The sequence below is a fragment of the Rhinolophus hipposideros genome, assembly GCF_964194185.1.
Source record: "Rhinolophus hipposideros genome assembly, chromosome: 10".
NCBI lineage: Eukaryota > Metazoa > Chordata > Mammalia > Chiroptera > Rhinolophidae > Rhinolophus > Rhinolophus hipposideros.
The window spans coordinates 4,514,283-4,539,053 of NC_138056.1; the positions used below are offsets into that span (position 1 = coordinate 4,514,283).

The following is a 24,771-nucleotide window of genomic DNA, read 5'->3' on the forward strand; positions in this document are numbered from 1 at the left end:
AGGGCAGGCACAGACACCAGCCATGGATATGCAGGATTATGGGTGTCCTGCTGAGCCCTGGGGAATATGCCTGGCCAACAGGGCTGTATGACCTAGGGTCTAGTCTCGGGCAGGACCTGCTGGGACCCAGAGTCCCACGGGAAGGCTGGGCCAGCTCAGCTGTGCCCCTGAGAGACCTGGTCCAGTGGAGGAATCCACAGGCCAAGGTCAGGTTGGGCCAGCCCAGCCTGGACAGCAGATTCATGACAGAGGCAGTAGGAGGGGTCAGAGCTTCTTTATTGGGCACCAGGGGCTACAGCCCAAGCAGGCAGGGGCGTCACCGATAGAGATAGTCAGCCTGGATATTGGCGGCGATCTCGGCCTCCCACTTGTCTCCATTGTTCAGCAGCTTCTCCTTGTTGTACAGTAGCTCCTCGTGCGTCTCCGTGGAGAACTCAAAGTTGGGGCCCTGCAGGTAGGGGTGCAGGCACAGCCATGTCAGCCCGTCCAAGGAGCCTCTGCCCCGGCCTCCTCCTCCCCGGGGCCTACTCACCTCCACGATGGCGTCCACGGGGCAGGCCTCCTGGCAGAAGCCGCAGTAGATGCACTTGGTCATGTCGATGTCATAGCGGGTGGTCCGGCGGCTGCCGTCAGCCCGAGGCTCAGCCTCGATGGTGATGGCCTGGGGAGTGGCACAGGGCACTGCTGCCATCCACCACGCCGGGCTCCGGGGACAGGGTCCAGCCCTCACTGCTCATTCCCGCCCCCGGGGCTGCACACACACCCCGCCCCTGGGGGGCTCATCCCCCCGGGGCCTGCAGAGTGGACCCTCTGTCACCTACTTTCAGCCCAGATACACCTTTCCTGACTCCTCCCCCAACAGGCCACCTGTCACGTCTATCATGTCAACCTCTTCTTAGCACCTGCCCTAGATGACATTTTTCTTGTTTGTTTGCTAACTGGAGAACATGAGTCCCACGAGAGGAAGGTTGTCGCCTGCTTCATTTGCTGCAGCAGCTGAAGCCCTGCGGTATGCCACCCTGTAGTAGGTCCTGGTACTGTAGGTTAATGTTGAACAAGTCTCCCACTTACTCGTTTTCCAATTGATGGATGAGAAAATGGAGGCTCAGAGAGGTCGAGGGGCTTCCCAAAGCCACACAGCAAGTGAGGGGCAGAGCCCAGACTCATGGTCTAGTCCTTACATCTCAGTTCCTGGCAGAAGTGGTGGCTGGGAGGACCACAGCTGGGAGGACCTTCAAAGGGTTGTGGCAAAGGCCCTCACACGTCCCCAGGAGTGTAATGCCCACCACTCACAGAGGACCTTTGGCTGGTAGCCTCCTCTCTTTGTGTCTCAGTTTCCTAATCTATAAAAATGGGGACAATAACCTCTACCTCCCAGAGTCGTTGTAAAGATAAATCATGACCTTGGCAAAGTGCTTGGTCCGTGGACGGCACTCGCTAACTGGAAACCGTCACTGTTACTATTGTTTTGGGGCTCTCCTATGTGCTCCAGGTTGCTGGCTGGATTGAAAACATCAAGGCCACAGCTGGTGGCCCAGAAGAGCTGGGAGTGGTCCAGGAGACAAGCTGGGACTGACAGGAGCTGTCCTGAGTCACAGAGACGTGGCCTTGGAGCGGCCACTGAGATGGGGTCACTGTGTGGACAGTGAGTAAGCACTGTGCCTGCTGGGGCTCGTGCTGGGCAGGCCATGGGTCTGCCTCCATGTTTCCAAAGTACAGGCCCTGACTTCAGGCGATCCATGAGAGACCCCCTTTGAGAACCAAACACCCGGACTCAAAGGGATAGCCACTGGGGCCGCGAGGGCCTCAGCTATGGTGTGTGCGTCTTTGGCTGTGGCCCTACAACAGGCACACAGGCAGGGCTCCTGAACTGCTATTGTGCCCAGGGAAAAGTAGAGACCCTCAAGAGGCCTGGGGTTCATGTCCCTGACCAGACCCCCAAGGGCAGGCCCCCCTCATGTCACATGGTCAGTTCAGGGCTGGAAGCGTTACGCTTCTGACTCACTGACCCACTGACTCTGAGTTGGCCCAGCAACAAGGCCTCATGGTTCCTATTTTGGGGGTGGGGAGTGGCTCAGAGAGTGAAAGGGAGTTTCCTGGAGACACACACAAGGTACGGAGGCCAGAGTTCGGGCCCAGGGCTGCCCTGCTTCCCTCTTTGCAGCAGGCTGTGGCCTCCCTCTGCCAGTGGCAGGGGCCGGGTAGTGGTCAGTCATGGTCAGCGGCTCACCTGGGCAGGGCAGACGGCCTCGCAAAGCTTGCAGGCGATGCAGCGCTCCTCCCCAGACGGGTAACGGCGCAGTGCGTGCTCTCCGCGGAAGCGTGGGCTCAGCGGGCCCTTCTCAAACGGGTAGTTGATGGTGGCTGGCTCCCGGAACAGGTAGCTCAGAGTCATGCCCAGCCCTGTGAGGAGCGCAGGCATGGTAGGTGGGGCCCCTCCTCTCTAAACATCAGGGTCCCACCCCGAGCCCACCTGGCCCTGCCCCCAGCCCCTACCTCGGGCGAGCTCGGTCCACAGCAGGGTCTGAGCTGCCCGGTCGGTCACGGACTTCATGTCCATCGAGGGCTCTCGCATGTTCACGTACTCTGACAAGGAGGCAAGCAGAGAGGCCATGGTAGGGGCTTCTCATTGCCTCTCCTCGTCCCCCCAAGGAATCCAGTTCAGGGAGATGAGGCCTGGCCTTCCTGCCAGGGGCAACAGCTGGGACCCAAAGGGGCTTGTTCATTCACCAAACCTTCCCCACCTTGGCTTGTGGCCCTGGCAGCCCTTGCCCAGGACGAGAGGAGGGTGAGAAGGCTTGGGTCCTGGTGAAGTATAGGCACCCAGGGCTGACACCTGGCATTTCCCTCCCGGTCCCACGCAGGGGAGCTCTGAGATCAAGCTGTGTGGCCACAGAGAGGGCCCCCCACCCCCGGCAATGACAGACACTGTTCTAGGAAATCATATTCAAATTGGTCATCCTCCTCCTTTTACAGAGATGCGGAGCCCCCGGCAAAGCCGGGCCTGCTCCTCCGCCCCTGGTGGGGCCATGATCAGAACAGCCAGAGGCTCCAAGTGCCCTGGGACTCACTGTAGGTGGCTGCCACTGCGCTGCTGTGCAGGCTCCGGCCGCTGGGATGCCCTGCAAGGAGAGGGACGGTGCTGAGCGGCTGGACCTCAGGCGGGACGCTGGGCTCCCCCGGGCCCAGGAGAGGCTCCCTTGGTCCTACCTGTGTGTGCAACCTGGGCCAGGGCCCGAAGCAGCGTGGGAACAGTCAGGCAGCGCATCTGTGGGCATGAAACGCGAGAGGTGGGCCGGGTCCCAGGACGGCCCTCCAGGAATTCGCGGTGCAGGAGCCCTGACCCTTGACCTCAGTGCCACTGTGTCACCTTGTCCCCTACCGAACTCCCCTCCTGTCAGAGGCACAGATGGCCTTCCTGTTCCCAGCAGGGCACCGGCCAGCCCTCCAACCTGAGCCGGCTCAGCTGCGCAAGATTTAGGAGGAGCTGTGGAGCCCAAGTTCCAGGTCGCACAAGAAACCTTACGATCCATCCCTGCCGCCACCCGTCGCTCCCCTCCAGGCCATGCTCACAAATCTGACCCAGCGGCCACCAGCACTGAGGGTTCACTGTCATAGGGGCGGCATGCACCGTCCGCTTGTCCTTGCGAGGACCCCGGGGGAGAGACCCAGAGGAGGCCGCGGCTCAGTCACGTGCAGTGACTTCCCCGAAGTCACACACTAAGCGGTTGGGACCAAGACCCGACCCCAGGCCCGACGCCTCCCTCTGCACCGCGTCCTCCGCCGCCGGACATCCTTTCCAGGCTGAAATGACCTCGTGATCACATTCCTTCCCCAGCAGCGAAGTCCTCCCGCACTGCCTCCCACACTGCCACGTGACCTTGGGCAGGGGACGTCCCCGGCCTGTTTTCTCCAGTGAAACGGGGGTGAGGGTGGAGGGGGAGGCTCCGGAGAACGAAGGGAGCTCGTACACGCCGAGGGCTTCGCCCAGAGCCCCGCCCGTGATCTGTGTCCTCTAACGGGCCCGTTTCTTTTGACCCCTGACTTCAGTGCCAGACGCCTAACCCAACGTCGTCCTCCACCTGCCGCGTGACCTCTGACCCCAAGGCCGCAGTGGCACCTGCGCCAAGAGGAGGCCGGCTTCCCGGCCCGCCCGCTACGCGCTCAAGGACACGGGAACCGCGCTCGCCAGCAGGCCGAGATGAGGCCCGGGCGCAGAGCCGGCAGGGCCAACGGGGACACCACACTCGTCCCCAATGCCGCGCTACCCAGTTCCGGCCCTAGCAAGCGCGCCCCGAACACCCACCTTGAAGCGTTGCCACTCTTTCCCGGTACCGAGCGGCCTGTCCGCCGAGAGGCGGAGCCTACACGCTGGGACGCTGTCATTGGGCCGGTGGCTTCGCCTTCTCCGCGCTGACCCTTCATGGTGTGGTCTGATTGGCCACTGGTGCAGCGGAAAGAGGCGGATTCCAGAAATGTCTTTCTTCCGATTGGCTAGGGAAGAGCAGGTGCTTGAAGTACCATAGCACGTCGCCATGTTGGATTGGAGAAGCCAATAAGCGAGGACTCCCGAGCCACTGGAGGCGGGACATCCGGGACGTGGGTGAGGTAGCGGTTCCGGTTCTGACCCGACACGGTGGGCTGCAGCCCGCGCTTGGTTTCCGCGGGGCATATGTGATAAAGGTGTTGAGAATCGTGGCCGGCCGTAATTCCGCACGGATCCGTGCCTGTTTTGTGCTAAAACTGCCCCTAGGCGGCTTCCTTTAATCTTTACAGCAGCCCTGGGTGGACGAGCGATTATATTCGTTTTACCGATGGGGAAACTGAGGCACAGATTGGTTTAGAAACTTTGCCCAAACCAAAGAGCTCGGAAATGCGGCCGACTGACCCGCACGTGGATCTCTATGACTCGGGAGCCCCGCCCCTCAGTGGCCACCAAGCCCGTGTCCCCCAGTGGACTGCGTGGCGGAAGGAGCCGAGGCCGCCTGCGGGTGGGCGGGTGGGCGGGTGGGAGGTGTCGGGAGGCCTCGGGGGACGCGTCCAAGCTGAGGACGAGTAGCCCTTGGGCCGGCCGCGGGCGGGGAGCAGGCCTGGCGCGTGTGCAGAGGGCCTCCCCAGGAGCACGTCCCGCGTGTCGGGAGAGACCAGGGACGCGCGGAGCCAGCGCAGGGACACGGCAGGGCTTCCCGCAGACAGGTCCGGACTGTGGGCGTCGGGGAGCCCCTGACGGGTCAGGCCAAGGGCTGGCCGGTCCGGTGAGCTTCGGGAAGACGGGCGGCCGTGCTGAGCAGGACCAGCCTGCGGGGGAGGGTGGGTGGTGCGTGGCCGTGGGGTCGCGACTCGTGTGCAGACGGGGCCGTCGTGTGGTGTATAGAATCAGGACTTCCCGACAGAGGGGACTGGGAGGTGCAAGCCGGTGTGCTGTCCAGCGCAGGCAGGTGGGCCGGGCTTTGTGGCTCGTGGAGGGGGCACCGGTCCACGGGGTCCACGGGGTCCACGGGGTCCACGGTGTCGGGGCCCAGGAGGAGCAGGACAGGGAAGAGAACGCGCCCCGTGTGGGCGGGCCTGGCCCGGGCAGGGGCAGCAGGCATCTCAGCCTCACCTGGAGGGACGGGTGGGGAGAGAAGACAGAAGACGGGGCAGCCTCACCCCGTCCGAAGGAGGACACAGAATGTTTGCAGCGAGGGGTCAGCAACTCATATTTATTAAGCTCCGAAATTTAATCTCCACAGCGATCTCAGGAGATACTGCTTGTTAGTCATCTCTACTGTGTGGATGGAGAAAAGGCTCAAGACAGAGACGGCTCAGGTCACAGGGGGCCCACGATGCGGCCTGGAGCAGATGCCAGCTCCCCCGCTGCAGATGCCGCACCCTCCACGGGAAGGGGGTGGCTCAGAGGGGCCCACATCTGCCCTCTGCCGGGTCTCCGGTGGCTGGTGAGGGGCTGGAGGGCAGGCTACTGCACTGTTTCCCACGCTCCCTCACCTTGGCCGATCCTCGTGAGACGGCTGAGGGCCAGACGTAGGCAGCTGCAGGAGCCAGGAGGGCAGGCAAGCACTGGTCTGGGCTGCGGTCTAGGCAGGCTTCTTCCGACTTGTGCCCTGGACCCCAGGCCAGTCTTCACCAGCCACAGGTGCAGGGGGAGGACTCGTACATGAGCCGGAAGAAGCACTTGGTGCCCAGGTGCCCGACACAGGCTCATAGGATGGTACAGCGGGTCTCCATGGCCATCAGCAGCAACCTCAGGCGGCATACTGAGTATGGCGGGTAGCGGATTCCCTTGAGCTTCTCCAGGCCTGAGTGGGCCAGCAGGCAGGCGCGGTGATGGGAGAAGGTGTCAAAGGAGAACTTGCCGTGGTATTTTCCCATCCCGCTGTTGCCTGCATGGGCACAGAACACGCAGTCAGGCTCTCAGTAGCCAGACAAGGCGACATCACACAGACCTGGGCTCTGCCAGTCACACGCAGGGTGACCTGGGTAGGCTACTCTACCCCTCCAAGCCTCGGTTTTCCCATCTGTAAAGTGGGCTCATCATCGGAGGCTGTGGGTAAAAGGTTTCGCCCTGAGCCTGGCACCAGCTCAGTAAACATTGGGGATAGCAGGTGCCGTGCCAGCTGTTAGGCCAAGATAGGTAGACAGTGGTGAAGAATGTGCGGGGTTGAATCCCAGCTCTGAACTAGCTGTGTCACCTTGGGTGGGTGACCACCTTGGTCTCCTCTGTGATATGGTGTGACAATGTCAACCATCTCTTAGAGTCGTGGGGGTTGGGGAAGTGTTCAGACCCGTGGACACCGTAAGCACTGTCTTGTTATGAGCCCTCAGTGTCTAGGCGGGGAGGAAGCCGAGGACCAGGCGGCTTCAGCACTGGGAAGCCCAGGGGGCCCAGCCTGGTGGAGTTGGGGGTAATCAGGGATGGCTTCCTGGAGTCAGTGAGGCATCAGGGATATGGAGATGACCAGATGAAGGGGGTGGGGGTGGGCAAGAGGGACCCAGGCTTGGGCATGACAGAGAGCCCTGGAGGTAGGTAACCTGTGGCCAGTTAGGACATGGGCAGAGCTCAGTGTGGCTGGGGCAGCAGGCAGGGAAGGGGGGAGAGAACAGAGCAGGAAACCATGGCCACGCAGGATGGGCTGGCCTCCAGGAGCTGTGAGTCAGGGGCCTGGCGTGATGCCTGAGGGGCCTGGGAGCCCTGGGAGGTGGCCCCTGGGAGCAGCAGGACCAGGTCCACTGCCAGGCAGACCCCCACACCTCCCTGAGGAGCGGGGGCTAGGACTGGAGACAGGCAGCCTGCTGGGCTGGGGAGCGGGGGTCCCAGAGCCAGGCACAGCGAGTCATGCGTTGGTTCTCCGCCTGCTGTGTGCTCCTGTGACACCGGCCACTCTCCAGGGAGGGGCCAGGTCCTGCTGAGTGTGGACAAGTAGAGGGCAGTCTCGGGCCTTCCCATTCCACGGAGGACGAGGGCTCAGAGAAGGGAAGTGGCTGCGCCTGAGGCCAGGCCTTTGCAGAAGGAACGGGGCTGAGGGAGGGGTGTGCGCACTCACCTGGGCCTCTCTTAGGGGCAGGTGGATGACCCCTGGGGGTGTCGTGCTGAGGGGTAGACTGGGGCACTGGGGTAAAGGAGCACACAGGCTGCCTGGGGGCTGAGGGGCAGACAGGAAGACGTGCCTTGGAGGGGCGAGCGGGGGCCTGATCTCAGTGTCTGTGGGCCCACCCACGTGGAAATGCAGAACCGGGCGGGAAGGTTCTGCTCAGGACTGTGTGCGGGGAGCTGGAGGAAGGTGCTGGGTGCCATTCAGTCAGTGAGGTGAGAGAAGGCAGGGCTCTGCCCGCACCTACCCACTCCTCCAAAAGGCAGGCTATTGAGGGTCATGAACATGAAGCCGTCGTTCCCACCGAAGTTTCCGCTGCTGGTCCGGGCCAGCATCTGCTTGACCACCTGGGAAGAAGCAGCAATGAGGCTGAGAGGCTGGACAGCAGAAAGCCAGCCGGCTGTCCCCAGGTCCCAGGGGCTCTGCCCAGCCCCCTCAGGGCCCTGGAAGGGTCTAGTTCACCCTGTGAGCTGCAGGGGGTGGTGGGCAGCTGGAGTACGTGACTGTGCAGCTGCCAGCGAGCTCCCTTCTCGGGACACGTTTACAGCACATCTGCTCGCCTGTGCAAGGTGCTGGGACACAGACTCAGGCCCTACCGGGAGGTGGGATCCCAGCACTTGCCTGGGGACAGGGTGAGTGCAGGGTGGTCAGGGAGGTGTCTCAGGGGAGCAGTGTCACATGCCTGCTGAGTCTCAAGGGGCCAGGAGTCATTCAGGCAGGGAGGAGAAGGGCCCGCAGGCTCAGGGAGGGGGACAGGGAAGTGGGGTTGGGGACTGTGGAGCAACATTTCGGGGAAGTCAGATTGATCACGTGGTCAGATTAGAAACATGCACTTGGTCTTGGCTTGACTTAATGAAGCCCTTCCTCTTCAATCTATAGGTTTACTTGAAGAAGGAGAAGGACAGAAAAGATTAGCAGACACCAGTTTTGCACGAAAACTTTCCTGTACATGGTTCCAGTGTGTGACCCAGAGATAATGGCTGGGTCAGGGCTTGTCTGAGGGGTAAACATCCATAGGGGGCTCAGAAATCATGTTGAGACCAGCAGTAATGACCACAGAAGCTAGAGTAGGAAGTGTGGATGTTTGGAGAGGACAAAGGGCAAGTCACAGGGGGTGGGACGTGCCTTAGCTGTCCCAGTGTCCTGGGACCAGTACTGCCAGATAGAAAAGCCCAGAAGCAACTGTGATGCCACCTGCTCCCTGTTCCAAATACCTGGGTTGCATTTTCTACAGTGAATATAACCCAGATAAACCAGGGCTCCTGGAGGAATGGCTGCTTGTAGGGCTTGGCAGAGAAAATCCAGGAGGAGACCATGCATCTTGTAGACCCAGAAAGGAAGAAAGTGGTGAAAAAAAACGAAGGTGGGCAGGTCTCAGGGACACAGCAGCTCCTAGTGACCAAAGCTGGGACAACTTGAGCAAGGAAATATGGCAGTATTGGATTGTAACCCAGAGAATAAAGCAGAGGCACACGAGTCCATGCTGATGTGAAGAAATGATTCCAGAGCCAAATCTTTCGTAAAGATTCCATGTGAAGTATGTAGATATTGCCCCTTCGGCAGGCAGAGGTTAAGCCACCCACTTTCACGGAAGGTGGGCTACACTTTGTGACTTGCTCCCAAGAACAGAGTAAGGAAAGGAAAATCAGGCACTTCTCAGTGGGACCAATGGCAGACACGACCTTGCCCAAGTGGGGAAGCTCAACCTCACCAGGGATGTGTGGCTCTCGTGTACCCGATACGATGGGCAGAGTTCAACCCTTGCCTCTGTTGTGCTCTTTCATGAGAAAACAACAGACCACTGACATTGGGGACTCTCTGCTGGAGACTGGCCGGTACCCCCAAAGCGGAGAGACGATCGCAGGCCAGAGGAGCCATGACAACTAAATGCAGCGTGGAACCTGGTTTGGATTCTGGGCAGAAAGAAAAACTGGCAAAATCTGAATTCAGTCTAGAGTGTAGTTAACTGTAATATACCAATCAATGTCAGTTTCTTAGTTTCGACCCGTGTAAGGGCCCTTAACGCGAACCTGGGTATAAGGTATATGGTCCCTGGAATACCTTTGCAACTTTCCTGGAAATCTAGGCATTCCAAAATAAAAAGTTTATTTAAAAGAACATTGTCTAGTCTGAGATGGGTCTCATGAGAGCTGGTGGGATGGCAGGTGTGTCCTGCCCATGAGTCTCAGGCTGCCCCCAGGGTCTTGAACAGAGCAGGGGTCTGGAGGGGAGGGAAGGAGACGACCAGGGCTCCTTCTCAGCTTACGTGTGCTAGTCACACCCCTGGTCATTCCACCCCAGGCTGTATGTGCCTTCCATGAGCCAGGCACTGAAAGGGGACACTGCGTCCCCAGGTGAAAATGATGAAGACGAGGTGGGACTGACCAAGAGGGGACGCTGGACCCCGAGAAGATCCCAGGGGGCTGCCCACTGAAGGCCCAAGAGAGTGTGGCCTAGATTGTAGAGGGAGGGAGGCCCAGCTGCTCCCGGAAGTAAGGGACAGAGCCAAGAGTGCCACCGTCCGTGCCACCATCCCAGAACTACTGTGACTGCCCCAGATGGCCCGGGACCCTCTGCCCTCCCCCTCCCAGCCCCTCGGTCCTCTGCTGGCACCTGCCCACCCCTGTCCCGTCTGACCAGCCCTGCCCGAGCCCCCACCTGGTTGCTGGTGGAGAAGGCGTACAGGGCCAGGGGCTTCTCCCGACGGTTGATGAAGTCGATGGCCTCGTCCAGGCTCCTCACGTTCAGGATGGGCAAGATGGGCCCGAAGATCTCCTCCTGCATCACCGGCTCCGTCTGCTGCACGTCCACCAGCACTGTGGGGGCTGCCCGGGCACAGGGCACGGCTCAGCCCAGGGCTGGGGCTCGGGCAGGGCTTTGGGACCTAGGGCCCCAGGCTCGAGGCCGCTCCAGGGAGAAGTCTCCCCACAGCCCCGAGAAGTGGCTCAGGAGCAGGGCCTGTGGGGAGAACCCCCAGCCTTGGTCTTACAGTCGGGGGGTGACCGGATCTCAGGCCCCTGTAACCGAGGCCTGAGGTGCCAGCCTGTCCGAGCAGCAGCGTCACCGCTGAGCCCTTCAGCCCAGGAGACGGGGCTGCTTTGTAATGACAGCCCAGCGGGTGCTCAGGACGGGCCTTTGGAGGTCAGGACCCGGGAATTGTGGACTCATAGGACCTGGGGTCACGGCCTGTGGAGTCGCAGGGCATGGGATGGACGTTGGGAATCTGAGCACCCGGGAGCCCTGGAACACCAGGGGCCCAGCTCGGAGACGCCAGGGCGTGGGCCAGAGTGTGGAGTCATGGGGCCACAGGCTCAGACTGCAGGGACGTGGGGCATTGGCCTCAGGGACTCGTGGCACCGGGCCAGGGACCATTCTGAGCTCCCGCAGTGGGGCTGTGGGAACCTCAGGGAGCAGACTCGGGGACCCAGCTGTAGCCCGCAGTGTGGAAGGGCCTTAGCTTCAGGGTGGCGTGGTGGGGACAGTGGGACTCACCGATATAGCGTTCCCTCTCGTCGCTCTGGCCTCCGATGGCCACGCGGCCACAGCCCAGCAGGCCCTGCAGCCTCTGGAAATGCTTCTCATTGATGATGCGGCCCAGGTTTGGGGAGCTCCTGGGGTCGTCGCCATAGAAACGGGTGATGGCATTCTGCATGGCAGGCAGCAGCCGCTCCTGCATTTCAGGGCTGCACAGCACGTAATCGGGGGCCACGCAGGTCTGGCCCGTGTTGTAGCAGCGGAACCAGACTACACGGTTGGCCACGGTCTGGGGGTCACAGTTGTCGTCCACATAGCAGGGGTTCTTGCCCCCCAGCTCCAGCGTGATGGGTGTCAGGTGCTCGGTGGCAGCGGCCATGACAATCTTGCCAACTCGAGGGCTCCCTGGGTGTGGTAAGAAACCAGAGTTGGAGTGGCCCAGTGGCTCAGGTGGTTGGAGAGTTGTGCTCCTACCACCCAGGTCGCCGTTCGATTCCCATGTGGGCCAGCGAGCTATGCCCTCTACAGCTAAGATTGTGAACAATGGCTCTCCCTGGAGCTGGGCTGCCGTGGGCTACCGTGTGCTGCCATGAGCAGCTGGTGGCCAGTGTGAGCGGCCGGCAGCTGGCGAGAGCTGCTGATGACTGGCGACCAAAGGCCTCAGCGGGGGTGGGGGTGGGGGCGGGGGTGGAGCACAAGGCTCATAATACCAGCATGGGCCACGGAGCTGCATCCTACACAACTAGACTGAGAAACAATGGCTTGAACCGGCGTGGGTGTGGGGGGAGGTGGAAGAAGGGGGAAGAAAAAGGAAACCACAGTGCCCTTCAGTCACCTGAACCATGTGGGATGGCCTCGACCAGGACTTTTCAAGGGGGGTTCACTTCCTGCCCTGCATCTCCCTGGAGTGGCTGCTGAGTCAGGGGCATGCCAGCCGTCACCTGGCCTTCCCGTGCCAGTCACTGCACCAGGACATTCCAAATGTCCCCCCCACAATGCTGGGTCCTCACAAAGTTCTACACATGGCTGCTGACCAGGCCCCTGCTGGAAACCTGGACCCTCCTCCCACCTCCTACCCCATCTCCCTGCTTCTTATCCCCGTCACCCCTGCAGGTGACTCACACGTTGCCCTGCACGCCTCCCCACCTCCCCACACTCCTCTAGAACCTAAGGTCGGAGTCCAGCTCTAACTGGCCGACCTTTGGGTCTCTCCTCTCTCTGACCTCACCTGGCAGCCCTGCCACTCTTACCACCCACTCCTGCCTTCGCCTCCTGACTCTTGGCTTTAAGTGCACAGCCAGGCTTGTCCCCAGCTGTCCTCAGGGATGATCTCCTCGGTCTCATCCACTCCTCCACTTAGCCTCCCCTGACGTAAAGCCCCCTGTAGGCCTGAGGACACTCTTGTCAGTGCCTGGGCCAGGGCCCCGTGCTGCCATTTGTCAGGATGGCCCTGGCCTTTCTCCCCGGCCACCACTGCCCCTGGGAGCCTAAAATTCAGTCCCTTCCCTCCAGGCCCCACGTGTGTGCCCTCCCCACAGTCCAGGCTCCTCCCTCAGCTCCTGAGGCCTTGGCAAGTATCTCCTTGTCTGTGAGGACTGCCTGACCTCCCCCGCCCCACGTTGAACCCTTCCCGGCCTCCCCACCCTCCAGTGGGTTCCCTTGTAATGTGCCTGGATGTGGTCTGTGCTTCAGGAAGCATTCACTGACTGAATGAGTGGGTGCTTCCCAAGCCACGTGCTATGACAAAGGTGACATGTTCATTTGGGTCGGTGATTCAGAGATGGCCCCAGTTGTGCAGATAAGGAAACAGGCCTAGAGAGTAGGTTCTGGCTGGACTGCCCTGGGTTCCCATCCCAGAAGCCATCCTCCTGGGGTCCATCTGCCTCTGCATGGTCTGTCCTGGGGGCCAAGGCCACAAGCCCATCGCACTGCATGGCATGATGGGGGAGGGTGGGCTGGCGCCCTCCCGCCTGCCTCCTCCTGCTCCTCCACCCCCTAGAAATCTGCAGGAACAGCTGAGGACCCAGCCCCTCTGCTACCATAGTCACACTCCTTGTCAGCCAAGGTAGCAATAGGCAGGCCTTGTTCTGGGCTTACAGCAGGGTCAGGGGAGGAGAAAGACAGAGATTGCATGTCCCCTCTCTGACGTGGACGAGGTGTGGGATGCAGGAGGCAGGTCAGCAAGAAGGGTCAGACGCTGCCATTGCCTCTCTGCCCTCTCCTCCGGAGTCCTGGCCCTGTGATGTGGCCGCCTGTGACCCAGCCCTGTCATCTTTTCTAGAAAGTTTGTCCTGTTCGCTTGAAGATAGGTAGTGTCTGGGCCACATGGGCACATGCCGGAGTGAGGGCAGGTGACCCCTGAGACTGACTCTGACCCATGGCCTGGAAGCAAAATCCAGGCTCCCTCAATCCTGGCCAGTGAGGTGACTCAGGCTGGGCACCGCATCTCTTTGTCACCCTAGCTTCTGACCCCTCATCTCTCCAGCCTTCCAGAAGGGCCCAGGGGACAGTGGGATGGTCTGTAAGGCTGTGGGTGCCGGGGGTCGTGTGCAAGTGCCTAGCACAACGGGAGCTCAACAAGGGCAGATGCTGTGACTCGTGAGATTATAATTGGCGGGGGTGGGGGGCGAGACGTAGTCTTCTCGAGGGTCCCAGGACCCCAAGGCTGCTCCCAGACTGCTCGAGGAGAGAGGAGCGAGCTGGTCCTGGAGCCCCAGGGCACCAGGCAGCCCTCGGCCCTGTGTGTTCTTCCTGGCTGTCGATCCATCTGCCTTGGTCCCTTGTGGCCTCTCTCAGGATTGTGGACGAGATGGAAGGGCGGTGGGACTAGGGCAGGCCTCCCCCTCGCCCAGGCTGCATGCCTCACCCCCCAGCCACCGCAGCGGACCCCTCACCCGTGAAGAAGATGTAGTCGAACTTGTGTTTCAGCAGCTGCCCTGTCTCCTCGGGCCCGCCCTGCACCACGGCAAAGCAGCTCTGCAAGGCAGGAGGGGCAGAGGGTGTCCTGTGGGACAGCAGCCCGGGAAAGGCAAAGGACTGCCTGCCCGCCTGACCCAGGGTTGCCAGGTCTCTGGGCAGGGGCTGAGTCGGGGAGAGGTGGGGAGCAGGGAGCTCCCCAGGGACCCTGGGCATAGGGAGTCCCAGGCCAACAGCTGTGGGGTTAGGGACTGAGGGATTGGGGACAGGCCACGGCTGGGGGAGCAGGGCCAACCAAAGACAGACAGGAACCCCCAGGGGACAGGCTCCTCAGAGTGCTGCTATGGTTGCTGCCCTTCCGTGTGATTAGGAAACTGAGGCTGAGAGGCGTGGCGATTTGGCCCCAGCTGCACAACACTCAGGAGGTAGGAGTGAGGTTGGAGGTCGGGGCCTGCCCCGCCCACCGGGCCTGCCTGCCCCTGCTCACCTGGTCCAGGTACTGGGGCAGCACCTCGGCCAGGACTTGCTCGGTATTCTTGCTGATCTCCGAGGGCTTCAGCACCACGCAGTTCCCTGCAGGGCGGGGTGGGGCAGGGCAAGAGCTGGGAGAGGAGTAGCCACTCCAGGTCTCCATTCACGCCTCACCCCTGCATTCCACCTTCAGGTGAAAACTCTGGCTCACAGATGTGACATGAGGGGCCCAAGGCCACACAGCCTGGGGCTGGTGGGCCAGACAGAAGCCAGGCCTTCGTAGCCACCTGGCCTCCCTGCTGTGGATGGCTGAGGGGCCATGACGGAGGGGATGGTGGGATGGTGGAGGCTGGGCTCTCACCTGCTGCGAGGGCGCCCACCAGGGGCACCAAGGTCAGGTTCACGGGGTAGTTCCAGGGAGAGATGATGAGCACCAGGCCGAAGGGCTCCTTCCGGATGAAGGCGGAGTCCAGCTGCGTGGCCTGTGCCACGGCCAGAGACAGGGCCAGCGTGGTGGTGAGTGGTGAGGTCCTGAGGCCCCAGCCCCTCAACAAGCCCTCAGTTGGAGAGGCTGCCCAGTGGGAAGTGCCCCCCCCCACAAGCCCACCTGCAGCCCACCTGCCCTCCCCGACCCCAGGCCCGCTTACCAGGTTCTTGGTCACTTTTTCATCCTTCATCCAGGTCCGCAGGTTCCTGAGGGCCAAGTTCACCTCACCCTGGGTCAAGCTGATCTCAGAAATCTCCGACTCAGTGACTGGCTGCAGCGGGGATAGGGGCAGGGCTTGGGCCAGGCACCAGGGTCAGCAGGTGGCTGGAGTCCTGGGGAGGGCAGGGCTCTGGCAAGGCCTGCTCTCCTCTACTCATTCATTCACTCTGCATGTCAGTGAGAGCTTACTGTGTGCAGCTACTGCTCTTGAGCCAGGGGTGCAGCCATGACCGAAACAGACAGAAAACCAGCCCCGTGGAGCTGACATGGTACAGGGACAGGCAACGTGGTCATGAGAACACTGACGACTACATTAGGACGAGACAGTGCAACGGAAAGACGCAACAGGGTGCAGGGTTATCGACTGCTGGAGCGTGTGTGTGGGTGTGCACAAGTGTCAACAAGTGTGCGTATGTGTGCAAGTGCATGAGTAAGTGATGTAAGAGTGTGTGAATGTGTGCATGTATGTATGTTTGCTCTATTTTATACAAGATGGTCGGTGCCGGCCTCGGGTGTGACATTTGAGCAATGAAGAAAGGGAGGGAGAAAACCCATGACTAGATGGAGGCAGACTATTCTGGGCAGAAGGCACAGCATGTGCAAAGGCCCTGAGGTAGGTGCAGGCTTGCTATGTTCCTAATTAGCCAGGAGCAGACTGGGTGAGGTGACGGCCAGGCAGCTGGGGTGAGGACTGTCAAGCAGAGTAGGGACAGGATCTAACTGATGTTTTCACAGGACTGTGTGTCCCACTGTGGCCTGCTGTGTGGAGATCAGTCTGTGGTGGACACTGGGGACACACATCCCAGGGTATGTGCCATCAGTTCCCACAGCCCAGGGGCCAGGCATCACTGTCAGATTTCTACAGCAGGAGGGAGGAGGCAAACATCAATGGGGACGGTACCTTGATCTCTGTCTCTGTATTCCTGCCCCTCCGTCCCCCTGACCAGGGAGCAGAGACCCACCCCATGGGCTGCAGGCAGCCGGGGGCCCCTGACTAGGGGCACCAGAGCCAGGCTGTCCTGCTGTCTGAGATTTGGCTCTTACAGCACAAGCACTCCCTGCAGAGGGCACAGTGATGGCCCGAGGGGTGCCAGGATGGTTTGGTTCGAGGGTGAACAGAAGCCCAGAAAAGGGAACGCCTTAGCCAGGGTCACTCAGTAAGCCAGTGGCAAGGCCAAGACCAGAGCTGAGCCCTGAGGGGGAGACGCTGGGGCCTTGGGGGAAGAAGCCACATGCACCAGTGCTAATCGGCGCTGAGCCTGGGTCAAGCTTTCCTACACATGTATGCACAGCCCAGCGAACCACCGCACCTGGTAAGTCGCCTGCGGCCTGAGTGAGGTTTGGGCTGGTTTAAGGGACAGTCTGGACCCAGCTGAATGGCGTGATTTTGGAGGAGTATGCTGTTGTGAGCCAGGGCTGTGTGCCCTCTCTGAGCCTCCTCTGGGGGTGAGTGGGTGTGGCTGCCCTACCTGGAAGGCCTGTTGAGGTTCAATGAGAGGATTCATGAAGAACAGGGCAGGGAAGGGCAGGTGCCATCTGCTGGGAGAGTGGGGGACAGTGCCGGTGAGACCAGAGGGAGGGACTGCATTAGATTTTCTGGGCTGCTGCTCCTTTTGTGGGACCTGGGCTCCTGGGGAAGTCAGAATGGTTGGCAGGAGTGAAATCTGAGCCAAAGTGAGAAAAGGGGCCAGGTTGATAGTCGGCTCATGTCTCACGTGGAAGGGCAGGCTGGGACAGCAGGTGGGTGGTGGCAGAGGCTCAGTGGGGGGCCAGTCTCTGACCAAGCCCAGTGGGTGGGACACTCCCCACAGGGAGACAAAGCCTGACCCTTGGGAGGGAGAGTGCCAAGGAGATTATGGTGGGGTTGCCTGGTTTCATAATGGGGACAACAAATGATTGCAGAAACAGCCAATGAGGGAGGCTGAATCTCACCTGGCTACAGTCGTGGTAAAGAGAAGGTTTGGGGACACTGCGCAAGCGAGCAGGTGTCTCCAGGAGACCACATACTCAGGACAAGTCTTTGTGGCCAGCCTTTGCTGTCCCCATGGAACCAAGGTGTCCCTCACCACGACTCCAGATGTCACCAGGCACTAGTCTCGAAATATGTGACTGCTCCAGGGACAAGCCAGACACTTGGCTGGGTGCCTGTGAAGCGGACGGGGCCCCTGACCCTGCCAGAGCCTACATCTCTATCATGACCTGCGTGGAGCCGGCAGGCCCACTAGAAAAGTGGGTGAGGAAAGAGGGACAGCATGTGGGCTGGCGACCCTCGAGGGGCTAAACAGCAGGCCCAGAGCAGCAAGGGTAGACCCCAGGGGTCAATCCAGAGTTCTGTGTGTGGCCTCCGGAGGCCCTTCCTGGGACATACCTGGGGCTTAGTTGTTACCCTAGGGACAGGAGGGGACCACAGGGGCTGGCTGGCAGCCGACATTCACTGTGGGCCCCTCCCAGGTGTTAAGTATCAGAATGGCACCTTACCAGTTGGCAAAGAGCCACAGGCCTGGCCCTAGAGGTGCCAGGTGGTGAGGGGCTGGTGGGACAAAAAGCGTGGGCCTGGGCACTGTGGCCGTGGCCAGAAGCACAGCAGACATTTTATCTGGAGAACAACCCCCTGGACAGCTGTCCTGGGCCAGCTATGCGGTGGGCCCAGTTGATTGAGGGGATGGGAGGCTGCCTATGAGAAAGTGCATTTCTTGGGGTCCTGCCATGGCTGCTGCTGGAACTGGCTGAGCCCTCAGGTCTCTAAGATTTGGACAGAGGCCATAATGGCCATGAGTGAAGCTGAAGTCCTCCAGCCTCTGAGGCTCGGCATGGTGTGACCCACCTCCCCAGACCTTATCTTTATAGTTCTCTGCCCCTCTCACTCCCCTCCAGCCATGCTGGCCTCTTTGCTGCTCCTCAAGCACAAATACACTAAGGACCTCCTGCCTCAGGGCCTTTTCACATGCCTGTGCCTGCTGCCATTTCCCCCAATGTCCACGTGGCTCCTGCCCTCCTCCTTCATGTCTCTGCTCAAATGCCACCTTCTCAGAGAAAACTTCCCTGACCCCCACATACAAAACAGCACCCTGATCCTGGCCCTCTCTTATCCCTTTCACACTCGGAGGGTCTCTCCATGGCACTTACTACTATCAGTATGCTATGTGATTATTTATTTACTGTCGAGTGTCTCTCCCTAGAAGGTCAGCTCCCTGGGCACAGGGAATTGTTTTATACTCTGTTGTATCCTTAGAGCCCAGAACAGTACCTGGCACATAGTAGGTACTCAATAAATAGTTAAGTGAATGAAGAAATGAGTGAATGAATGAATACAGGAGAGTGGGTTATGGCACAGGGAAGGAGGTAGGGTTGGATGGGCTTTCAGTTCCACTTCATGGAGGATGCAGCTGTCCCCATCCCCCTTGTCCCAGCCTCCCCAGCCCTGCCCACTCCCCTCGCCCCCTTCACCTTGTGCAGGTCCTGTGCCAGCGCCTCCTGCAGAAGCTTCTTGTGGTCCTGCAGGAAGCGGCCCAGACCCTTGAGCTGCGCAGCCCGGAACTCGGCAGGCCGCGTCCGCCCTGAGCGGAAGGCCTCCCGCAGTCGCAGCAGTGTGTCTGAGAAGGGGTCCATCCTGCCAGTGGGGAGAGGGGGCAACATGGGCCAGGGCTCTCCCACCTTCTCGGGCACCCACCCCGCCTCTGCCTGTACCCATGTGGGCACACAGACACCCACACTGGGACTCACGTGTAACCCCAGAGGGCCAGGGCTGGCCCTGCCTTCACACACAGCCCTCTTTCTCTCTCTCTCTCCTACACCTCTGGACCCCGAGGCCGCCACAGGACTGGCGAGGGCTTGGGACAGCTACTCCATAGCCCTTAAGGGTAATCAGGCAGCCAGGGCACCACACAGAAATTAGCCCCAAGCCATGGCCCCACCCCTCTCCAGTGCTCCTCCTGGAGATGGGGCCGCCCTCACCGCTGTCAGGATGAATGGAGTAACCAGGAGGAGTTTGATAAGTACACCAACTGCCACCACAGCCGCCACTTTGGGACATTCCAGACACAGAATGTTCTTTCTCTCCCTGCCCCCAGCCTGGAGGCACTGCCCAAGGAGGCCAGGTGGGTTGGCAGCAGCCCAGTGGGCAGTGGCCTCCTCTCTCCATGCCCAAGCTCCCCAGCAAGACAGCGAGGGAGCCCCAGCCTCCCAGAGGCCCTGCTGCCCATTCCAGCCTGGGCTGGTCATCGTGTTGAAAGAGCAGGCAACAGTGGCAGCAAGGGGTGAGGGGGCAGTCATGCCTCCATGCTGTCATCAGCCAGAGCTGGCAGGCAGGCTAAGGGCACCAACATTTCCCCAGGCCACACCGCCTGTTTACTTGAAGCTTATCAGAGGAGTTCTCTGAGGTATTCACTCCTCAGCCTGGTGCCAAGAACCACGGGGACCCTTTTCTCCTGCCCTCTCTGACTTCCTTCCCTTCAGATTTCAGTTTGGCTGATGCCTCCACCAGGCAGCCCACCCTGACTACTCTCACATTCTCACAGCGCCTCTGCTTCTCGCCACACTGGGTCATACCATGTGATAAATACCTGGTTTCATCCAGTCCACCTCCCTGGCCTTCCCTCTGATCCCCTGCTCCCACTCCCACTGGACTGGGACGCAGGCCTCTCTTGGCCTACTTAACTTGTCATGTGGGTCTTAATGTCCCAATCTCTATCAAGGATGAGACCACATGGTCCAGTGCTGAGCCCAGGGTTGGGCATCAGTGCCTCCAAGGCTGCCAGCTATTGTTGTTAAGTGGCTACTGTCACCATGGCCCTCAGACCCTGAGGGCTGAGCCCGCTGCAGCCAACAGGATGGCCTGGCCCAACTGGCACTCTGTGCCGAAAGCCTGGCTGGAGCCCTAGGCTGCCCCCTAGGCATGGCTGGGGACCAAGCTGACCCCACAGGTCTCCTGTTCTGGTTGGGATTAGCTGGGCAGTTTCCTCGAGCACCCTGGCTCCCAGAGAGGGGGGCAGTGTGGCAGAAGGGGGAGTCTCACAGCTCTTTCAGCCCCAGGCTTGCCCCCTGCCCGACCCTCCTTCTGGGAGGAAGGCCCACTGGTTGGTGCCAAGACCCAGGAGCAAGAGCCCTGCAGGCGTCTAGAGTCTCCATCTGGGCTTGTCCCCCAACTCTGCCTCTTACTGGCTGTGTGACCTTGAGCAAGTCACTCACCCTCTCTCTGCCTCTGTTTCCTTGTCTGTAAAGTGGGGATGATAGAGGACTTGCTATCATGCTGAAGATTAATGGACACAATACTGGATAAAGCATTTGCCGTTGTGCACATCATAAGCACTCAGTAAAAGTCAGCTGTGGTTTTCACTAAGTACTCCACAGGTATTGGTTTTCATCCCCCCTACCCAGCCTTTTCTGTGTCCTGCTCTCACCTGCAGATTTCTGCTGACGGTACAGCACACCCACCCTCTCCTGCCTTCCCATGGTTGTTTGCACTTTCATCAGACTCCAAACCAAACCCACAAAAATGTAAATCACGTCACTTGAACGGTGCGCCTCTGGACAAGGTGAGGGGTGCGAGTCTGAATGGAACCTTCTAGCAGCCTCTCCTGGCATCCGTGGAACCAACTCACCCAATATTGCCCACTACTAGTTGGTCACTATGGCCAGAGGCCCTGAAGAGTTCCAGGGGAACTCTTCCAGGGGAACAGGGCACAATGGAGGCAAGCAGAAGAGCCAAGGACTCTTTCTGCCTGGGATCTGGGGGGATCCTGTGCCCGTGACATCCAAAGGACACACACATGAGGGGGTTCCTGTATTGGACTGGGCTGGGGCCCCGAACCCCCTTTCCCCAGTCGTCTGAGCTGTGTACACTCATAAGGAAGTCGGGACCCACCGCCCACGCCTGACTCTTTGGATCACAGCAGCCTGGTGAGGCCACCATTCTCCGCACTGCAGGAGATAAAAACCACGGCAGGCACAGAGAGTGCAAGGAGCTTGCCCAAGGCCACCCAGTTTCTTCACCCTTGAAAACCGGAATCCTGAGGAATCCAGAAGAACGGAGAGGGTCGCCCAACCCCCACACCCCATCCCCCAACCTGTGGCTGGGCAGGGAGCAGGGCAGCCTGACCCCTGGGGAGAGAAGACGCCTCTGCAGACCCACAGCCAGGCGGCAGTGGCAAGTGTCTGGGGTGGGGGTGAGGGGTAGGCGGAGGACAAAGCCAGTCTGTGTATGAGCCTGTAAGTGGCCTGGCCAGCGGGGGCCGCCAGCACCCTGAGTCGCTGAGCCAGCCCAGCAGCTAGGTCCCTGGCCCTGATTCATGTGGTCTCCCCAGACTCCCAGAACACTGTACCTGAGGCCCTGCCAAGCTGCCTTTCCTCCTGGCCGTCCAGGCTCTGCTGGTCACCCGGATGCCGTAATGAAAGGTCCTGGGCTGGGCCAACCCCTAGGGCGGGGCTGCCCTGGCCGGGTTCCCGGGCTGATGAGTCCTTCTCAGCGCAATGTCCAGGTTCTTGGCATCTCGAGCAAAGAATTGAACAAGACACAGAAATAAAGGGGTGAAAGAGTAGCTTATTAGAAGAGAGAGTACACATCAAAGAAATAGAAGTGGAGCCGAGCAGTAGAGAACGGCTTGAGGGCCCCGACTAAGGAGGCCTTGGTGGTTTTTATCTTTTTCTCTCAAATGGGCTGTTCCTTTCCCGGAGTGGGACCACCTACCTGATTGACACTTGTGATTGACAAGAGGCTATTACCTCATCGTTTTTAAACTGCGCAGTTGCGAGTGGCGTAAGTGGCCGGTTTGATCTAGTTGGGTATCTTGTTTATAATGGAAAGAGGAAGTTTGGGACAGAGAAAGGAAGTCTTCTGGGCGGTACTGTAGAGACCCTATGCCTTTCTCTAACTGCCTGCCTTGTTTTCCCCTTTAGAGACGTGGTCCCCGTAAAATCTCTATGGGAAGTTGAGGGACAGCAGGTCTGTTCTTCTGTTTCTGCTTCTTCCTGGGCAGGAGCATAGAGTGTCCCTACCTACTGGGGGATTCATGTAACTCTCACCCTATTTGATCTCAGATGAGAGGAAGGGGTCTCGGGACCTGCCTGGAAGGCCATGTTGGCTTCTTTGGTTGCAACTGGCAATCTTGCTGGGGTATCCTCTGTATTCCCAAGGCTCCCGAATGAGGAAAAATAGATTTTAATTAATAAATCCATTAGCTCTATGGAGCCTGTGGCCATTCAACCAGTTATTTAGGTGGTGTCAGTTGTCCCGGAGCAATGGGTTGGAAAGAACATTAGCTTCGGTGATTACAATCAACCAGTATACTGGCCTGGAGGAATGTTAAAACCTATTTGGTTTTTGGGATGGCTGAGTTAGGTCCGGAATGGCTTGGGGGATGTTGGGAAGTCACAGGCTTTTAAGTAGTTATCTGAGGCCGGGGTGAGAAACAACCTATGATTCCAGCTAGGAGCAACCTTTAGTCTAGGACTCAGAATTGATTAGAAGAGTAATCAAAGCCCAGGGCTAAGTAGCTAAGAAACTAGGGAAAAGGAAACTTAAAATTTCTATAATGAAGGAGGCTTAAAACTTTTGTAGTGAGGGAGCTGTCCCATATCAGATCCAGCTAGAATGGGGCTAGAGCAGAGAGGGCTTCCCCTAAACCCCTCAGAGACTGTCTGAGCCACTCCTCTCCTACGGCCTAGGCCTTTGCCCTTGGCCTAGGCCCTTGCCCTTCCTCACGGAAGCATATAAGGCATTTTGCCCTTTTGTGGGGCTGGTCACATCTCGGTACCCCATTCATCTTGGCCTGTGCACTATAACTCCTTAGTGCCTGTCACGCTGGGCGGAGGATATCCACATCGTCTTGCCACCGCCTAAGACTTGTCTCATATATAAGTTCCCTTAATAAACTCTTGATGATGGAGTTATCAGCCTCTTTCTTTGGTCTCTCAGCCCCAGACAATTTTACATAACATTCAGAGACCACTAGGTCCTCTTTTGGACCACAGAGAAGGAGCCAGGACCCAGAGAGGGCCAGCAGCAGGACAGCGCCACACAGCAGGTCTCCAGGGAGCTCTGAGCTGAGGGGTCCAGTCCGATCTCTGGTGAGTGGCGACCCAGGCCCAGCTGGAAAAGGAGGAGGGCCGATGGCAGTGGCCCTGGGAATTATGGTGTGGGTTGGGGCCCAGTGACTGGGAATAGCAAGGAAAGCCGTGCCCATCACAGCAGCCCCCAGCCCCTCTGACCCTCTGTTTCCCATCTGCAAAATGAAGAGGACAGATCCCAAGATGGCTGGAGTCCAGAAATACAACCTCAGGGCCCATACCCACCGCCTGCTCTGTTGCCCTGCCCTCCGCGTGTCTGTCCATCAACACCACCTCATCTAGCACCCCACTCACCGAGCCCGACCCTCTGAAACCTGACATTTTACAATGGGGAATGGAGTTCCAGAGAGGGGACAGGCTTTGACCACACAGGGCACGAGTGGCAGAACTGGGACCCACACTGGAAGCTTGTTGCTCCGGAGCAGGGGCTGTGTCCATTCCCAGATGTACCCTCTCACCTCCCGGGAAGAGCTCCGCCCTCTGCCCTCAAGGGCAGCCATCATGATGAGAAGTGTCACCATGGCAGTTCCTCTGTTCCCTCTCCTCAGATGTCTGCGCTGTGCTGGGGAGCCTGTCCTCGGCCTTGCCCTGGCGCCCACCCTGAGCACACCTGTTGGAGCCAGCACAAAGGGGGGTGATTCCCAAGCATCTGCTGGTGTCCAACAGACAGGTGATTCGGTTACAGGTGTGGGGGCAGGAACATCCTCTGTGCCGTTGCCCCATTCGGGCCTCCCTGGGCCTGCCGCCGCTGCTCCTTTGCCTTGGTGCCCTGGATCTGCCTGAGATCCTGGCCTGGGGCCTGCAGGCGGCCCTGCCCCTGGGAGAAGCTCTTCACCGCCCCCACCCTCCCCACTCCCCCTGCCTACCTGGGAGGGCAGGAGAGGTCTCCTGACCCACAGCTGCTCTGGTCGCCTCTGAAGTCTTCAGCCACTTGGGACAGGGGTCAGGGGCTGCAGACGCCCCCGTCCTCTGCATGGGATGGAGTCCCCAGCCGCTGCCTGTCACGTGGCTCAGCATGTGACAGCCCTGCCCTGCTTTTTGGAGCTGAGCCAGGCAGAGGCAGAGCTGGTGCCAGATAGGGCAGAGCTAGGGCTGAGCCTGGCAGCCCTCAGCCAGGAACCAGGCCCAGAGAAGGACAGCCACTGGCCTAAGGCCACACAGCAAACCAGGGACCCACCTGGAGAGTTATCGGTCAGCGGGAGGGGTGTTGCAGGATCTTAAGGGGCCCTTCCTCCTTGGGGAGGAATAGAGGCCAGTCCTCTCCCCTCTCTGGGGTGGATGCCTCTGTTACAATGGGGACAACATGCTCAGAGAGGTACAGTGACCAGGCCAGGGCCACACAGTGAGAAGGACAGGTGGGGATTCTAGCCCAGCCAGGCCGGGCTTCCTGGACACCTGCTGTGTCATCTCAGCTCGGGCACCTCCCGACAGCCCGATGCTCATCATCCTCAGGGTTTTTAGTTAAAAAAAGAAAATAGCAAAGATTCAGCTCCGTGCAGGGTGGTGGTGTCAGGTGACGGTGCAGTGGGTCATCATGCTCCAATTTGGGAC

General features: G+C 59.7%; 2 protein-coding genes across 11 annotated transcripts; both read right to left on the bottom strand.

The window, feature by feature from the left end:
- Nucleotides 1-258: 258 nt before the first annotated feature.
- NDUFS8 (NADH:ubiquinone oxidoreductase core subunit S8) lies at nt 259-4,414 on the bottom strand. Of its 4 annotated transcripts, none has more exons than XM_081062186.1 (7): nt 4,307-4,414; nt 3,211-3,268; nt 3,072-3,122; nt 2,497-2,586; nt 2,231-2,403; nt 533-661; nt 259-448 (listed from the first exon to the last, which is right to left on the bottom strand). In XM_081062186.1, exons 2-7 carry the CDS (start codon nt 3,266-3,268, stop codon nt 317-319), a joined length of 633 nt encoding a protein of 210 aa, XP_080918312.1. In that variant the 5' UTR covers nt 4,307-4,414; the 3' UTR covers nt 259-316. The 4 variants fall into 4 exon arrangements, with proteins under 4 accessions (XP_080918312.1, XP_080918314.1, XP_080918315.1 ...); XM_081062188.1 differs by having other exon boundaries at nt 3,211-3,487; nt 3,881-4,316; XM_081062189.1 differs by lacking the exon at nt 4,307-4,414 and adding an exon at nt 4,121-4,303.
- Nucleotides 4,415-5,686: 1,272 nt separating this feature from the next.
- ALDH3B1 (aldehyde dehydrogenase 3 family member B1) lies at nt 5,687-24,242 on the bottom strand. 7 transcript variants are annotated; one of them, XM_081062190.1, is made up of 12 exons: nt 24,087-24,242; nt 23,679-23,830; nt 21,477-21,643; nt 18,604-18,766; nt 15,098-15,208; nt 14,812-14,932; nt 14,467-14,552; nt 13,958-14,039; nt 11,082-11,468; nt 10,248-10,414; nt 7,837-7,936; nt 5,687-6,380 (listed from the first exon to the last, which is right to left on the bottom strand). In XM_081062190.1, exons 4-12 carry the CDS (start codon nt 18,763-18,765, stop codon nt 6,199-6,201), a joined length of 1,398 nt encoding a protein of 465 aa, XP_080918316.1. In that variant the 5' UTR covers nt 18,766; nt 21,477-21,643; nt 23,679-23,830; nt 24,087-24,242; the 3' UTR covers nt 5,687-6,198. The 7 variants fall into 7 exon arrangements, with proteins under 7 accessions (XP_080918316.1, XP_080918320.1, XP_080918318.1 ...); XM_081062194.1 differs by having other exon boundaries at nt 23,739-23,830; nt 24,087-24,239; XM_081062192.1 differs by having other exon boundaries at nt 21,477-23,242; nt 24,087-24,235.
- Nucleotides 24,243-24,771: the final 529 nt, after the last annotated feature.

Coding starts and splice junctions, on each gene's coding strand:
- NDUFS8 (XM_081062186.1), bottom strand. CDS start 3,268: ATGCGCTGCCTGACTGTTCCCACGCTGCTTCGGGCCCTGGCCCAGGTT. Junction 3,123..3,210: donor GGCCCAGGTTGCACACACAG/GTAGGACCAAGG, acceptor CTCTCCTTGCAG/GGCATCCCAGCGGCCGGAGC. Junction 2,587..3,071: donor CGCAGTGGCAGCCACCTACA/GTGAGTCCCAGG, acceptor CCTCCTTGTCAG/AGTACGTGAACATGCGAGAG.
- ALDH3B1 (XM_081062191.1), bottom strand. CDS start 18,765: ATGGACCCCTTCTCAGACACACTGCTGCGACTGCGGGAGGCCTTCCGC. Junction 15,209..18,603: donor TGGCACAGGACCTGCACAAG/GTGAAGGGGGCG, acceptor TCCCCGCTGCAG/CCAGTCACTGAGTCGGAGAT. Junction 11,469..13,957: donor CGACTACATCTTCTTCACGG/GTGAGGGGTCCG, acceptor TACCACACCCAG/GGAGCCCTCGAGTTGGCAAG.